At 44.5% G+C, this 14,843-nt stretch overlaps 1 protein-coding gene across 1 annotated transcript; it reads right to left on the bottom strand.

Annotated features, from left to right (window-relative positions):
- Positions 1–248: 248 nt before the first annotated feature.
- Positions 249–13,863, bottom strand: RDH12 (retinol dehydrogenase 12). The gene is made up of 8 exons (XM_019009397.3): positions 13,775–13,863; positions 11,980–12,266; positions 10,094–10,212; positions 9,436–9,591; positions 8,535–8,639; positions 7,499–7,708; positions 5,322–5,511; positions 249–952 (listed from the first exon to the last, which is right to left on the bottom strand). Exons 2-8 carry the CDS (start codon positions 12,048–12,050, stop codon positions 850–852), a joined length of 954 nt encoding a protein of 317 aa, XP_018864942.3. The 5' UTR covers positions 12,051–12,266; positions 13,775–13,863; the 3' UTR covers positions 249–849.
- Between the last annotated feature and the right edge of the window lie 980 nt (positions 13,864–14,843).

Raw genomic sequence — 14,843 nt, 5'->3', positions numbered from 1 at the left:
CTCACTGAAACTGCTTTTTCTCTGTCTGCCTAACTCAGATGGATTCCTCCCAGCAGCTGCACACTCTGAGGATCTTACATTCCAGCTGCTGTCTTTGCCCTGAGTTCTAGGCCTAGGCCTGCTCCCTTGCTATTCCCCAGTTCCCGTGGCTGGGTAGGGTGAAATGCTACTCACTAAACTAGCAGGCTGGTTTCCTGATTTGTTCCATTTCTCTCCCTTGCTGCCCTGAGAAAATAAATAAGACAATGAGATGAATGCAGTCTTTATTTTCTCTAAAAATTGAAAGGCAAATGGAACTCTTTACAAAAAGAAACCATCTGCATGATTGAAATGGGAAGGTCCAGGTGAGAGGAAGGAATCTAAATAGGCCAGGGTTAGCCAGGATCTTTGTGTGTTGGTCTAGACTCCAGGGTGGTGGCAAATATTTTTAAAAAGAAAGAGATCAACCAAGAGTTGGAGTGTATAGCCCCTAGAAATAGGCAGTGATGGTGCTCTTCTTGCCTCAGCTGAGCCTCTGGTGCTGATGAGGGAACTGACCCAATTTCTTGGGCTCTTCTGCCACCCCCATGCCCAGCCTGGGATCTGCCCAGTCCTGCTGCCCCCAGAGGGTTGCTGACTTTCCAGGTCTTAGAGAAGAACACTCTGTACGTGTCCACAACTCATGCCATAAGCCAGTCTCACAAGAGTGTGAGGTGTGCAAACATTCCCAGAAGGGTCAAGAGGATCAGAGCAGGCAGGATTCGCAGCACCAGCTGGCCAAGAGGACAATCCTTTAGGGTTGGCCTTCTCCTTGGTGCCTGTGTATTATGGCATGGATTGGGCCTGATAAAGCTGCAGCTCTTCCACCAGCTACTCCCACCGGATTCCTAGAAGCTCACAGCTGACATTCCATAGGCGCTCAGCTGTTTTGTTATTTCGGGCCCTTGGAGACACCCAGGTCCTCTTGCAGTCACTGGAGGGCAGAGAAAGACAGTAAATTCCAGGAATGAGAATTAGCAGTCTGGAAATCTTTATGGTCCCTTTCTCAGAATGTTTCTAAATGAATGAAATACAATATATGCCAGACTCAAAGAAACTAATTATACAAAATGCACTCCAAAAATATTTTAAAAACAAATTTGTGATATAGTAATACACAGGCTTATTTATTAATATATTCTATAACAAGATCTAGTACCAGGTCTAATAATCAAAGGATTTCAAAGTAGTGGCGAGCAGAAGTGACATTCTAGGATATCTGCAACAACTGCAATGTGATATAAAAATATTTATAATTCTATTGGTGACAAAGTCACAGGTATCACTACTACTACTACAGTTCAGTGCCTACATTTGTAGTTGAAGAAAATGCCAAATCTCAGTTGGAGGTTAAATTAAAGATGAAGTTATTTTCCCATCCAAGTTCACAGGCCTCTTGAATTCTGTGGACAGACGCACTTGCATACCATGAACCCCAGACCAAGCCCTCCAGATTTGCTTTGGAATGAGCAGGGGCCCTGAGGACTAGAGGGATAGGGGGTGGGAGCAGAACGCAGTTCTCATCATGTTTTTGTTTTTTTTTTAATTTTATTATTATTATACTTTAAGTTTTAGGGTACATGTGCACAACGTGCAGGTTTGTTACATATGTATACATGTGCCATGTTGGTGTGCTGCACCCATGAACTCGTCATTTAGCATTAGGTATATCTCCTAATGCTATCCCTCCCCCCTCCCCCCATGTTTTTTGTTTTTAATATTCCTTTTTTCTAATTATAAAAGTCCTGTGAAACATTCGGAACATGGAGTGCTGATAAAAGAAGAAAAGACTATCATGGCTGGGCACAGTGGCTCACACCTATAATCCCAGCACTTTGGGAGGCTGAGGTGGGTGGATCATCTGAGGTCAGGAGTTCAAGAGCAGCCTGGCCAACAAGGCGAAACCCTGCCTCTACTAAAAATACAAAAAACAATTAGCCAGGTGTGGTGGTGGGCACCCGTAATCCCAGCTACTTGGGAGGCTGACACAGGAGAATGGCTTGAACCCAGGAGGCAGAGGTTGCAGTGAGTGGAGATCACGCCACTGCACTCCAGCCTGGGCGACAAGACCGAAACTCCGTCTCAAAAAAAAGCAAAGTCTATCATTTAGTTGCTTTCTGTATAGTCTTTTTTTTTTTTTTGCTTTGTTTGGATATAAATAGAGATATAGTCTCTCTCTCTCTTTCTCTCTTACATAAAACCGGGATCATACTGTATCTAGTTTGAGGAGGATTTTTTTTTTTTTGAGATAGGGTCTCACTTCATCACCCAGGCTGGAGTGCAGTGGCACTATCATGCAGCCTTGACCTCCCAGGCTGAAGCCATCCTCCCACCTTAGCCTCCCGAGTAGCTGGGACTACAGGCATGCACCACAATGCTGGGCTAATTTTTTGATTTTCAGTAGAGATGGGGGTCTCACTTTGTTGCCCAGGCTGGTATGGAATTCCCGAACTCAAGCAATCCTCCTGCCTTGGCCTCCCAAAGTACTGGGACTACAGGCATGAGCCGCCACACCCAGCCTTAATTTTTTTTTTTTTTTTTTTTTTTTGAGACAGAGTCTCATTCTGTCGCCCAGGCTGGAGTGCAGTGGAGTGATCTCGGCTTACTGCAGCCTCCGCCTCCCAGGTTCAAGTGATTCTCCTGCCTCAGCCTCCTGAGTGGCTGGGATTACAGGCACCCACCAACATGATCAGCTAATTTTTTGTATTTTTAGTAGAGATGGGGTTTCACCACGTTGGCCAGGCTGGTCTCAACTCCTGACCTCAAGTGATCCACCCACCTCAGCCTCCCAAAGTGCTGGGATTACATGCATGAGCCACTGCACCTGGCAAAATTTTTAAATAATAAAAAAACACCTAGAATAAAAAGATAAAAATCATCCTTCACACTCTGCTTGGCTCTCCCTAAAACTCCCTGGAAGTAACCACTACTGCCCAGTGGCTGGGTATCCCTCCAGACTGTTCTGTATGTATAAAAAATCATATAGTTTTGTATTCCAGTTTTTTCCTTACAACATTATATCACTAACATTTTTCTATTAATTACATATTATATTAAAATGATATTTAATGACTGTATATTTTATTACATATTTAAGGCAGCAATGTTAAACACTCAGACTCTAGAGTAGCAACTGTCCAATAGAAATATGATGGGAAGACCAGGCGCAGTGGCTCACGCCTGCAATCCCAGCACTTTGGGAGGCTGAGGTGGGCGGATCACTTGAGGTCAGGAGTTCAAGACCAGCCTGGTCAACATGGCAAAACTCCGTCTCTACTAGAAATACAAAAACTAGCTGGGCATGGTGGCATGCACCTGTAATCCCAGTTACTTGGGAGGCTGAGGCAGGAGGATCCCTTGAACCCAGGAGGTGGAGGTTGCAGTGAGCCAAGATCATGCCATTGCACTCCAGCCTGGGCAACAGAGTGAGACTATGTCTCCAGAAAAAAAGAAAGAAAGAAAGAAAGAAAGAAATATGATGAGAAACACAATTGTGAGCCACATATGTCATTTTGAATTTTCTAGCAGCTACATGTAAAATGTAAAAAGAAATTGGTGAAATTTATTTAGTAACATTTAATTACACATTCATTTATTGAGTTAATAAATATGTATTTTATTTAACCCACAAATAGCAAAATCATTTTAGCATGCAATCAATATAAAAAATGAGATATCTTTTATCTCATTTAAAAATATAAAATGAGATAACTTACACTTCTTTTTTTATACTATAGGTTGAGCATCCCTTATCAGAAATGCTTGGGGCTGGGCGCGGTGGCTCACACCTGTAATCCCAGCACTTTAGGAGGCCAAGGCAGGTGGATCATCTGACGTCAGGAGTTCAAGACCAGCCTGGCCAACATGGTGAAAGCCCATCTCAACTAAAAATACAAAAATTAGTCAGGTATGGTGGCGGGCACCTGTAATCCCAACTACTCAGGAGGCTGAGCCAGGAGAATCGCTTGAACCCAGGAGGCTGAAGTTGCAGTGAGCCAAGATCATGCCATTGCCCTCCAGCCTGAGTGACAAGAGTGAAAATCCATCTTTAAAAAAATGCTTGGGATCAGAAGTATTTAGGATTTTACATTTATTTGAATTATGAAATATTTGCATTGTACTTACCAGCTGAGCATCTCAAACCCCAAAAAATCTAAAACCCAAAATACTCTGAAATCCAAAACATTTTTAGCAGCAACATGCAACTCAAAGGAAATGCTTACTGAAATATTCCGGACTCCGAATTTTCAGATTTGTGATGCTCAACCTGTATGTCTTCAAAAATCTGGTATGCACTGTACACTTACAGTGCATCTCAATCTGGACTAGCCATATTTCAAGTGCTCAATAGCAACATGTGGCTAGTGGCTACCATACTGAATGGCACAGCTCTAGAGCCAGATTGCCAGGGCGTAAATCCCAGATCTACCACTTATAAGCTATATGACTTTGAGCAAGTTTCTTAATTATCTTGCGCCTCAGTTTCATGTGAAAACTTGGGGTAATATTACCTGCCTCGCAGGGTTGTGATGATTATATGAATTAATACACATTACACACTCAGAACTGAGTACCAAACACATTATAAAAACTCAAGCAACATTAGCTATTATCACTTATCCATTCCCCTCTCATCAGACACTAAGACTATTTCCAGTGCTTCACAGAATAAATACTGCACTGATGAAAAGCCTTGAACAAAGCGGGACGACAGCAGACAGGGCTGGATTCTGTCATGGAATGGGAAAGAGATTTCACCCTGGGCTTCCCTTTACTCCCAGACTCTAGTTGCTCATTGAGTTCATGATAAGATTCAGCACTAAAATTTCTACTTCTGTATTTCAACAGATAGTGCCAATCTTGGCAGCATTGAGGGACAGAGTTCACACCGAAGAGAGAGGACGTTCCCCTAGCACTTTGTGCTAATTGGTATTAAAAAATTCATGAATCAAGTGAGCCAAAAGCTTAAAGAAGGAGAAAAAGGATCCAGAGGGCCTGCTAACATTTTCTCCATGGCATAACCAACAGCAACAGTCTTCTTTAAAAGCTTTCAGAAAGCTGCAAAGTTTACATGGAAAAGCGGCACACGAGTATAAAATAAAGCCAGAACAGCAACTCTTCCCAACACATAAGTTTGTACTGTAAGTTTCCTTAACAAAGCAACGGCATTCTGTTTGCAGGCCCAACCCAAACCTGGATTGCATCATCAGGCACAAACTCAGCTTCTCAGGATGCACAGCCCAGCGAGTCCGGCACCTCCCATGCACACAGGTGGTGGAGAGAACCGCACTGCCTTCACACACCTGAAGTACTTGCCACTCAGGGGCTCCAGGCCCTCAGCCAGGGCGCAGTGCAGGCTGGTCTGCGCCCCCTCCCGTGCCGTCTTGACAAAGGGGGAGAAGAGCCGCCAGAGCAGGCAGAGCAGGGAGGAGTGCCGGACCAGCTCAGAGCGGACGACGCCTGGGTGCACTGCGTAGGTGGTGACCCCGGTGCCTGGGACAAAGAGGGCACAGTTAGATCAGGGACACACTGAGCCCAGGAAAACAGCTTATCTCCTGCAGCAAAATACACAAGTGAGAAAGAGGGACTCAGGAAACATAACCCCAGGATTCAGCAGGTACCACTCCTGGCCAGGCGGAATTTGAGCAGGAATGAATTGATCTTTCAGAAAGATCTATAGCCTTCTCAGCCTTCTGTGTTCCAAAAGGAGTGCCTGGTTCAAGGTCCTTCTATTTCAATGTCGTTTTTATACTGTGGCTTTAGTACTACTAATAAACATGACAACATGTAGTGAGTAGTATCAATTATTGACAGTGGCATCTTTATCATTTCTACAGGAGGAGTTTAGGGGTAGCGATCTGATTGGAAGGTGGTGGGTAGGACTTTATTTTGAGCTGCATTTGCCTGGCAAGCACATTTTATGAGGTATAGATTGAGGGATGGTGATGCAGATTGTGGGGGATTAACACCCCCCCCCAAGATATCCCTGGTGCTGTCACTATTTTTCAGTACCAATTATGTGCCAGGGCTATACAACATGCTTTAAATGTGTTATTTCATTTAATTCTTAAAGAGGCTTGTGAAATAGAATATTATGATACCCATTTACAACAAAGAAAACTAAGTCACAGAAAGTTTAAGTAAATTGCCTAAGGTTATACCTGGCAGGGTGTAGGACCAAGGTCTGAACTCTGATGTAAGGTTAAAAACATGGAATGGACTGTCTGCATTTGAATCCTGGCTCAGCTAGGAACCTTCCTTGGGCAAATTTCTTAATGTGTCAGTGCCTGTCTTTTCATATTTAGAGTGGGGGAAAATAATAGCACCCACCTCACAGGAATGTTGCAAGTATTAAATGAGTTAAGATGTGTAGTACATGGCACACATAAACCTCTCAATTATTACTGTAATTGTTATTGTTTATTTTTATGATTACCGTCTTCTTCTACTGTAGGCATTCTGGAAGTGAAGATCATTGTTCCCAAACTCTGGCTTATTCACTGTAACAAATGGACCCCTAGATCCGCAGATGTCAGAACCAGCAGCTCATCCAATGCTCCAGGAGAGCACAGAATCATTAAGGAATAAGAACCAGCCTGACCTGATTTTACAGCTGAGAAGATGAAGTCAGGGGAGGTTAAAGGGGCACATCCACGTCCACATCCACATGGGGCTAGCATGTGGTAGAGCAAGAACTTGGACTCAGGGGTCTGAAATCCAGCCCTAACTCCCTGAGTCCAGGCAGTGGCAGCTCTGTAGCTCAGATCACCATGTGGACCTCAGCAAATGGCACCCAGAAGGAAGCACCCCAGGTTTAAAGCTGAGCACCCACATTCCGGTTCTGATGCCCTCACCTGCCATATACTCTTTAGCTGGCCATTTCCTTGGACCTCAGCTCTGCTCTATAAACTAGGAGTAATAATACCTGTTACCAAAGGCCTCTTCTGCCAGATCACCTGAGGTCAGGAGTTTGAGACTAACCTGGACAACATGGTGAAAGCTCGTCTCTTCTAAAAATACAAAATTAGCCAGGCGTGATATTGCGTGCTTGTAATTCCAACTACTCAAGAGGCTGATGCAGGAGAATCACTTGAACCCAGGAGGCAGAGGTCGCAGTGAGCCAAGATCACACTACTGCACTCCAGCCTGGGCGACGAGTGAAACTCAAGTCTCAAAAAAAAAAAACAAAAAAAACAAAAAGCCTCTGCCTGTTGCAAAAAGCTGCTGTGAAAATCAAATGAGATAAGAGATAAGATGTGACATAAATACAAGGTAACTTTTTGAGGTTCTTAACCCCTATTTGATTTTAAGCTCCCTGGGGGCAAGCACTCTGTTTTTATTCCATTCATAACTTCATTCTCCTTAGTCCACAGAGATATTACTGACACGTGCATGTTTGACAGCCTGACTTCCCAAGTTGCTGTGGACCTCTAATCTGGTCTGAGGACCATTTTTGCTATTCCTCTTTCTCCAGACTTACCTTGGAGCCTCTTGGCCAGCTCACGAGTAAAAAGCACATTGGCCAGCTTGCTGTGGCAATAGGCAAAACCCCTGCTGTAGCGCTTCTCGCTCTGGAGGTCGTGGAAGGGAATCTTGCCAATGTGGTGAGCCACCGAGGACACATTAACCACCCGTGCAGGGGCAGACACCTTTAGCCGCTCCAGGAGCAGGTAGGTGAGGAGGAAGTGGCCTGTGAGGAGAGCCAGCAGGGAAGATCGAAAGTGGAATGGCAGCCCAGGCTCAGCATGTGGGAGCCAAGAGGACTTCAGTGTTAGCTCACTATCTTCTGGGTGTGAACCAATTTTGATGCCATGAGTAACTCTAATGGTCAGTTTGGTCTGTGTTTGTGGATTCCTCAAAGCAAGAGCCAGAGCTAGACTACAAGTAAGGCGATCATACTTAATTATATTACTTTGTACCTCTGCCCTTGACCCACCTGCTGGCTTCCAACTCCCACTCTGGCCATGATCACATAACTAGGGACCCAGGTACACTTGTGTATAGACAGAAGGATAGAACAGTCAGGGAAGATAACATTTGCTTAGGATCAGAAAACATGTTCCATGCTCTCCTCCCTAAAGTCTTCACCTTGAACGCTGAACCCCACCCTGCCTCATACCTCAAGTTCTCAAGGATTGCCTACCTCCATGGACCAACCCATGGCTTGGTTGGCCATCATGTAGATGTGACCCCTCCAGCCAAGCCCAGATGCCTGCATACCCCCAGGCCTGGCCCTGCCTGGCAAGCCTTGTACTGCCACTGCCCCATCCAAGAATGACATTCTTCTCCCTGGTATTTCCTGAAATTTGGGGCTTCTTAATGGTATGGGTAGGAAGATCTCACTTTTTTAGACTGATCAGGAGAGGTACAGTGAACAACAAGCCAATGGGTCCAGTCTGTTGGAATTCCTAGGCTCTATGAAGGCCCCTGGACATTCTCCACATTTACACAGTGTCATCTTCCTAAAGAAAAGATAGTGGGTGTACCTCATTTTTTAGTCACCCAAAGATACTTACCCAGGTGGTTGACTCCCAGGTGGGTTTCAAAGCCATCAGCTGTCTTGGAATATGGACACATCATTACTCCCGCATTGTTGATCAGAATATGGAGCTGCTTTTCCTCTATAGGGCACAACCAAAGAGATCCTATGGTTAGCAAGGAGTCCCCTAGCTGCCTGTAACAGACCTGCATAATTGCCCTTTCCCTTTGTTCATTAGTTGTCTTTGTTGGGGTAAGATTTTGATAGGAGTCACTTGCTCTGCCCCTTCCTTTTAAAACAAGGTATTGCCTCAGCACTCAATAACTATCCTTCATTTGGACCTATCTCAGTGACATCCAATAAGCATTGTCACTGGGTTTCTAATGAGTAATTTTAGTTACTCATATCTTCCTGGACATTGTTCATTCATTTATTCAGCAAATGTGTACTAACTACCGACTCTGGGCCAGGTGCACTCTGCTGGGCACTAGGAATCCAGTGGTAACACAAGCCAGACATGGTCCCAGGATGTCCCTCATGGATTTCATAGTCCGTGGTAGAAGCTGGTCATTTTCCAAGATCCAGAAGAACTTGCCAGCAGCACAACTTCATCTCATGCCTATGGCCACACAAGGTTGATTCTCAGGATGAAAGAAGAGAGTGGCATTGTGGCCACACCTTGATGCCAAGATGCAAGCCCAGACAGGGAGCTGACACCTCCGACATTCCCATTGCTGAGGTGAAAAGATGATAAGGATCCTGCCCAGTCTATATACCCACCATCCTCTTGCCAATTCCCTGTCCTGCTGGTTCATGTGGCAGAACCTGTCTAGCGGGGTGGATGATGGTTCTGATGTAAGGGCCATAGACGGTCCAGGGTGGAGCAGCCACTCCCACACCCAATTTCCTGCTTTTCTACCTACCCATCAGGACCTCACCTGCCAGAAAGCCCTCAGCAAAGGCTCGGATAGATTTGGTGTCGGATAGGTCCAATTTCCGCACCAGCACCTGGGAGTTCTTTGTATCCACTCGGATTTCACTGGCAGCAGACTCCCCCTTCAGTATATCTCTGCAGGCAATATAGACTCGGGCTCCTGGGTCCAAGACAAAAAAAGAGCAGTATGTTCATATCCTAGGCTATAAAGGAGGTATAGTAAGTGAGCTTGGGACTGGTGGACAGAGCATTCATTCTCCCAGCCATCCCTCAACGGTAGAGTGAACATATTGCCACTTCGGGCTTTTCACAGTAGTACTGTTCAGTCTTCTTGCTGTCAGTTTAATCCCAGGCTGGGAACCTGGTTCCCAGGTTTTACATTCTGATATTTAATGTCACTTAGTATCTCCTTTTAGAATAACTGACTTGGCTATACACAGACATTGTTTTCCTTATTTAATAGAGAGGGAATAGGAAAGAAGCAGTTTATTGAAGGCCACAGTGTAAGTTGGTGTCACAGTTGGACTTGAATCCCAGGTTCCTTGAATTTCTAGTCAGAGCCCCCAAGCCTAGGAGGAAACACAAAGCAATATGGACAGAGGCCCCAGTGGGAAGAAGGGTGGGAGGTATGGCCCTTTGGAGACTAAAGGGGAAACACTTACCTCGGCTAGCGAGCTCTCTGGCCGTCTCCTTGCCAATGCCCGTGTTGGCGCCAGTGATCACCACTACCTTCCCAGGAAGCTGCACATTTGTTCTACACACTCCACCAGCAAAGAACTTCCTATCGGCAAGGGAAACAAGAGCATCACGTACCATCCTTCACGAGCTCACACTAAGATACGTTAAAAAAAAAAAAAAAAAAAAACTCTATCCAGCCTCAATGAAGGGTATCTTTAAGTTGCAGTCAGGAGACTCATAAAAGCTAACCTTCATAGGACAACATTTTTCCATGGGGCAAGGTAGTCGCCTGTTTATCGGTGCAGGTGGGAAGATCACTTGCCCAGAAGCCACAAATAATCATATTAGCAAACAGAGTAAATGCTGGAGTCAGGGCCAATGGAGACTTTCCTTGTTAGATAATAAATACATCTAGCTCTTATCTCTAGAGGTTCCAGAGGAAAGCTTTCCCCTCTAACCTACATTCAAAACATATGCATGATAAACATTAACGGAGTCAATATTCAGTAACCATCATCATGAGTAACTGATGAACAGCACTCTGTGGGGGATGGCACACACAGGTACTGCTCTTAGCACTCTGGGGGACGGCATACACAGGTACTGATCTTAGGCTGCCTCTCCAGTTTTAGGGAGTGGGTCATTTCCGAGGCTTTCAGCCATTGTGTTAGAGATTTCATTCTGGCCAATGGCAAACAGAGAGAAAACCTCCTTTGTTCAGACCTCTGTGCAGAGAGCACTCTTTTACATGAAGTTGACTTCACAGGTCCTAAAACAGAATACGGAGGGGCAGAACTAACATTTCCTGCACATCATCTGACTGCCAATTACTAGTCTAGGCACTTTCCATATGTAATTTATTTTAATCCTCTCAACTTCTCCAGTATTATTTCCACATTACAGTAGAGAAAACTGAGGCTCAGGGAGGTTCATGTCACATAGTGGTGGCAGAAGTGGGACTTGAACCCAGATCTCTATGGAGAACCTAGAATAACACTGTCCTTGGTAGGTCCATTTAACCTCCTTTATCATAAGAAATTTTTTAGGCTGAGCCCGGTGGCTCATGCCTGTAATCCCAACATCTTGGGAGGCCAACGTGGGATGGTCGCTTAAGCCCAGGAGTTTGAGACCAGCCTGGGCAACATAGTGAGACCCCCATCTCCACAAAAAATTTAAAAAGTAGCTGGGTGTAGTGGCACCTGCCTATATTCCCAGCTACTTGGGAGGCTGAGGCAGGAGAGTTGCTTGAGCCCAAGAGTTCAAGGCTGCAGTGACCAATGACTACACCAATGCACTCCACCCTGGGGTGACAGAGCAAAAATTAAAAAAGAGAAATTTAAAAATTCTCCACTCAGAACACACATTTATTTGACACCTCTAGAAATCCCACAGCAAAAAAGCCATCCCAAAACATTAATTGAGGGTAGTCTCAAAGGCAGAAGAGTTTGTTTCTTTCCCAAACTACCTGGTACTTAACAGCATGACAAGCCAGCAGGGCCACCTTGAATAGGGACAGAGTCTCCGAGTTCTTCAGAGACACCCAAAGGAATAAAATGAAAAAGCAAGGACTCCCACCTAAGGTGTTTGTTGAGCTACTTGACAGAGTCATCCATGCAGCCTTCCGCTAGCAGTAGAACTCTCCCCAAGAGCTCAGGTGGGGCCAGAACTCAGCCCCACCTCTGCCCGGCTGCAGATGCTTCCTTCTGGTTTTCCACCATGGTATCCACAACACCCCCTTCCTTCCTGCTTTTCCTGCCCTGACTTTCTCCTCCGTCAGCCTCCTTCCCTTTCTCTTCTTTCAGCAGCTGAGAACCGGCTTCCAGTGCAGGTCTTTGTAAACGATTGTTTGAGTTGCTGAATTAAGACAAACCTGATGGATGGAGCTACCACATACAGGAACGAGAAGAAGGAGGTGAGCAGTCCCAAGGTGACCAGCATCATTCCAACTTCTGTAGCTGCTGTTGCTTTTGCTGCTGCTCCAGCTTCAACCCCAGCTCTGGCTCAGGTTCCTGGTCTGGCTCCAGCTCTTGGCTGCTTCTGCTGCTTCTCTGCTCCTCTCCGTCCTGGGTGCCGAGCAGCAGCTTGACTCCGAGCAGAGCCCAGAATCCTATTTAAATCCGAGAGCTGTCAGAGCACAGCCTGCTGGGAGATGTAGTCCTGGTGGGGAGGGGATGGAGTCAAGGTTTGAAGCTTACTTAGGTTTACTGGCAAAGAGAATGTGGGGAAACTAAAGCAAGTACCCCCTAAACCCCCCATCCTCTATTGTTTCTCTTCTCTAGGAAATGTGTTCTCCCAACCACTGCCACCTCTACTGCAAGATGGAATATATAGAGTATTTCTAACTTTAGCCACAAACCCCATGATGCTTAAAATATGAGTGGATTAAAATAGGATGGGAAGGAAACTCCCAGAAGAATGGAGAGAGACGTCAGAAGAGCAGTTAACCTTAGGGAGGAGGGGGCAGTGACTGGGAGGGAGATGACTGGAACTCCTGGAGGGCTGAGAGTGCTCTGCTCTTTCATCTGGGTGCTAGTACACGGGTGTGCTCACTTTATGAAAATCTGCTGAGTCATATGCTTTCGACTTGTGCACTTTTCTGCATTTTATATTTTACTTCAATGAAGTTAACACACGCACATGCATATTACAAGGAAAGGTATGGTGTTTAAGTGCATGGACTCTAGCGCTGAATCTATTTAAAAGCTCCACGACCCTGGACAAGTTACTAAACCTCTCTGTTAACTCAGTTTTCTCACTTGTACAATGGGCATGATTATATATATAATATATGGTTTTATATATATGTGTTATACATATATATATATATATCCCCACTTGTTCTAAGTGTTCAATTATTACATTGGTGGAAAACGAAACTGGCATATGCTAAACAGTATATAAGAGTCAGCTGTTATGGTTAGCTGTTCTGATTCCTATCTCCCTTGCTATCTCACTTGCTTTACTCAAGGCCATGGTGTAGAAAAGGGAGAGATGATGAACGTGGGTGATGTTTCAGTTGAATGCTATTGAAGATGAGGAGAAATACAAGAAAATGCTGGTAAAGAGCCCAAGGTAGGGGGATCGCTTGAGGCCAGAAGTTCAAGACTCAGCTTAGGCAACTTAGTGAGACCCTGTCTCTACAAAATTTTATCTGGGCGTGGTGGTACGTGCCTGTAATCCTAGCTACTCGGGATGCTGAGTAGGGAGGATCACTTGAGCTCAGAGGTCAAGGTTGAAGTGAGCTAGGATCGTGCCTCTGGATGTGTGTGAGATGGGAGAAGGGTAAGTGGGATTCATTGCCCTTCCTCGCTCTGTGTTCCTCTCTTGGACAGAAGAATAGACAAGGAGCTGGGACAGGACCCCAGGAATAATTTCCCAGTTCTGTCCCTTCCTGTGAAGCCAGAGGAGCCTCCAGGAACACCCATGCATGAAAGACTTCTGTGGCAGGCAGGTGTTCATGTCCTCATTCGTCAATTCATCCTCAACACACACTTACTGAGTGTTTCTCTGCACCAGGAATTGTGCAAAATACTAGGAAGACACAGTTTCTGCCCCTGGGGAAACCCATGGACCTGACCAACAGAACAAGGAGTGATCAGATCATTCCCAGCAGACACTTCTTGACTCAAATCTAAGATCCTTGCATTTATGAAGATGGTACTCACCTTATCTTGAGCTTGTCCAGGAAGCAGAGAGTCCTTAAGAACAGCATACAGTCCTCTGGAGAGAAGATATTAGAAGGACCATAAGGCATCTAGAATTATGAAAATACACAAACACTTTGCTAAAATAAAATGTTAAATATTATAATCCAAAGACCACCATCATATCATTGATAAGTTGTACCAAAATGCTAAACCATACTACTAAGTACAGGTAGGTGAATAGGCAGACAAATCAATAGAACAGAATGGAAAGGCAAGAAATAGACCCAAATACACATGGGGATTTAGATATGATGAAAATGCCATTTCAAATCAGTGGAAGGGACAGATGAATTAATTAACAAAGTATTGTGGCACCTAGGTATCCAGCTGGGAAAAAGCAAACTTGATCCTTCCAAAATTCGAATAGCTCAAAGACGTAAGTATGAGAAATGAAACCACTGAAGTATTAAGAAGAACCACTGGACACATTTTTAGAGTGGTAAGACCTTTCTAGTAAGACAGGAAACTGAAAACTAAAACTTAAAAAATGAGCATGACAAAAACCATCATACACAAGGCAAGATAAATGAGAAACTGGGGGGAAATATTCATAACAGGCTTTGAAGACAAGAGACTAATTGATTTAGTAGATAAAGAACTCTTACAAATCAGTAAGAAAAGGAATAACAACCCAATTGAAATAGCAGTTTACAAAAAAGGAAATACAAGTGGCTCTTCACTCTCACTCATATGAGAGATGCAAATTAAAATTATACTGGGAGCCACTTTTCACTTATCAGATTGCCAAAGGTCAAAAAGATTGTAGTATGATCCACTGGCAAGCATGTGAAGAAATAATGTTGATGCATTGCTCGTCGGAGAGTCCATTGTTAAAGCCTCCATAGAGAGAAGCGTTGTAATGTCTAGTAAAGCTGTGCATGCACTCATTCATCTAAACATTTGACTTCCATGTATTTATAAGGTTACCATTATAGCATTGTATATTATAGCAGAAGTTTGGAAACCTCCTAAATGTCCATCAATAATAAAGCCACATAATAGATAGTATACAGCTGTAAAAAAAGAA

This window comes from Gorilla gorilla, chromosome 15 (genome assembly GCF_029281585.2).
Source record: "Gorilla gorilla gorilla isolate KB3781 chromosome 15, NHGRI_mGorGor1-v2.1_pri, whole genome shotgun sequence".
Classification (NCBI taxonomy): Eukaryota; Metazoa; Chordata; class Mammalia; order Primates; family Hominidae; genus Gorilla; species Gorilla gorilla.
The sequence above is the reverse complement of the archived record's forward strand: the minus strand, read 5'-3'. Positions and strand labels throughout refer to the sequence as shown.

Coding starts and splice junctions, on each gene's coding strand:
- RDH12 (XM_019009397.3), bottom strand. CDS start 12,050: ATGATGCTGGTCACCTTGGGACTGCTCACCTCCTTCTTCTCGTTCCTG. Junction 7,709..8,534: donor CCTGGGAGTCAACCACCTGG/GTAAGTATCTTT, acceptor CTCTCCTCACAG/GCCACTTCCTCCTCACCTAC. Junction 953..5,321: donor CTGAGTGGCAAGTACTTCAG/GTGTGTGAAGGC, acceptor TCTGCCCTCCAG/TGACTGCAAGAGGACCTGGG.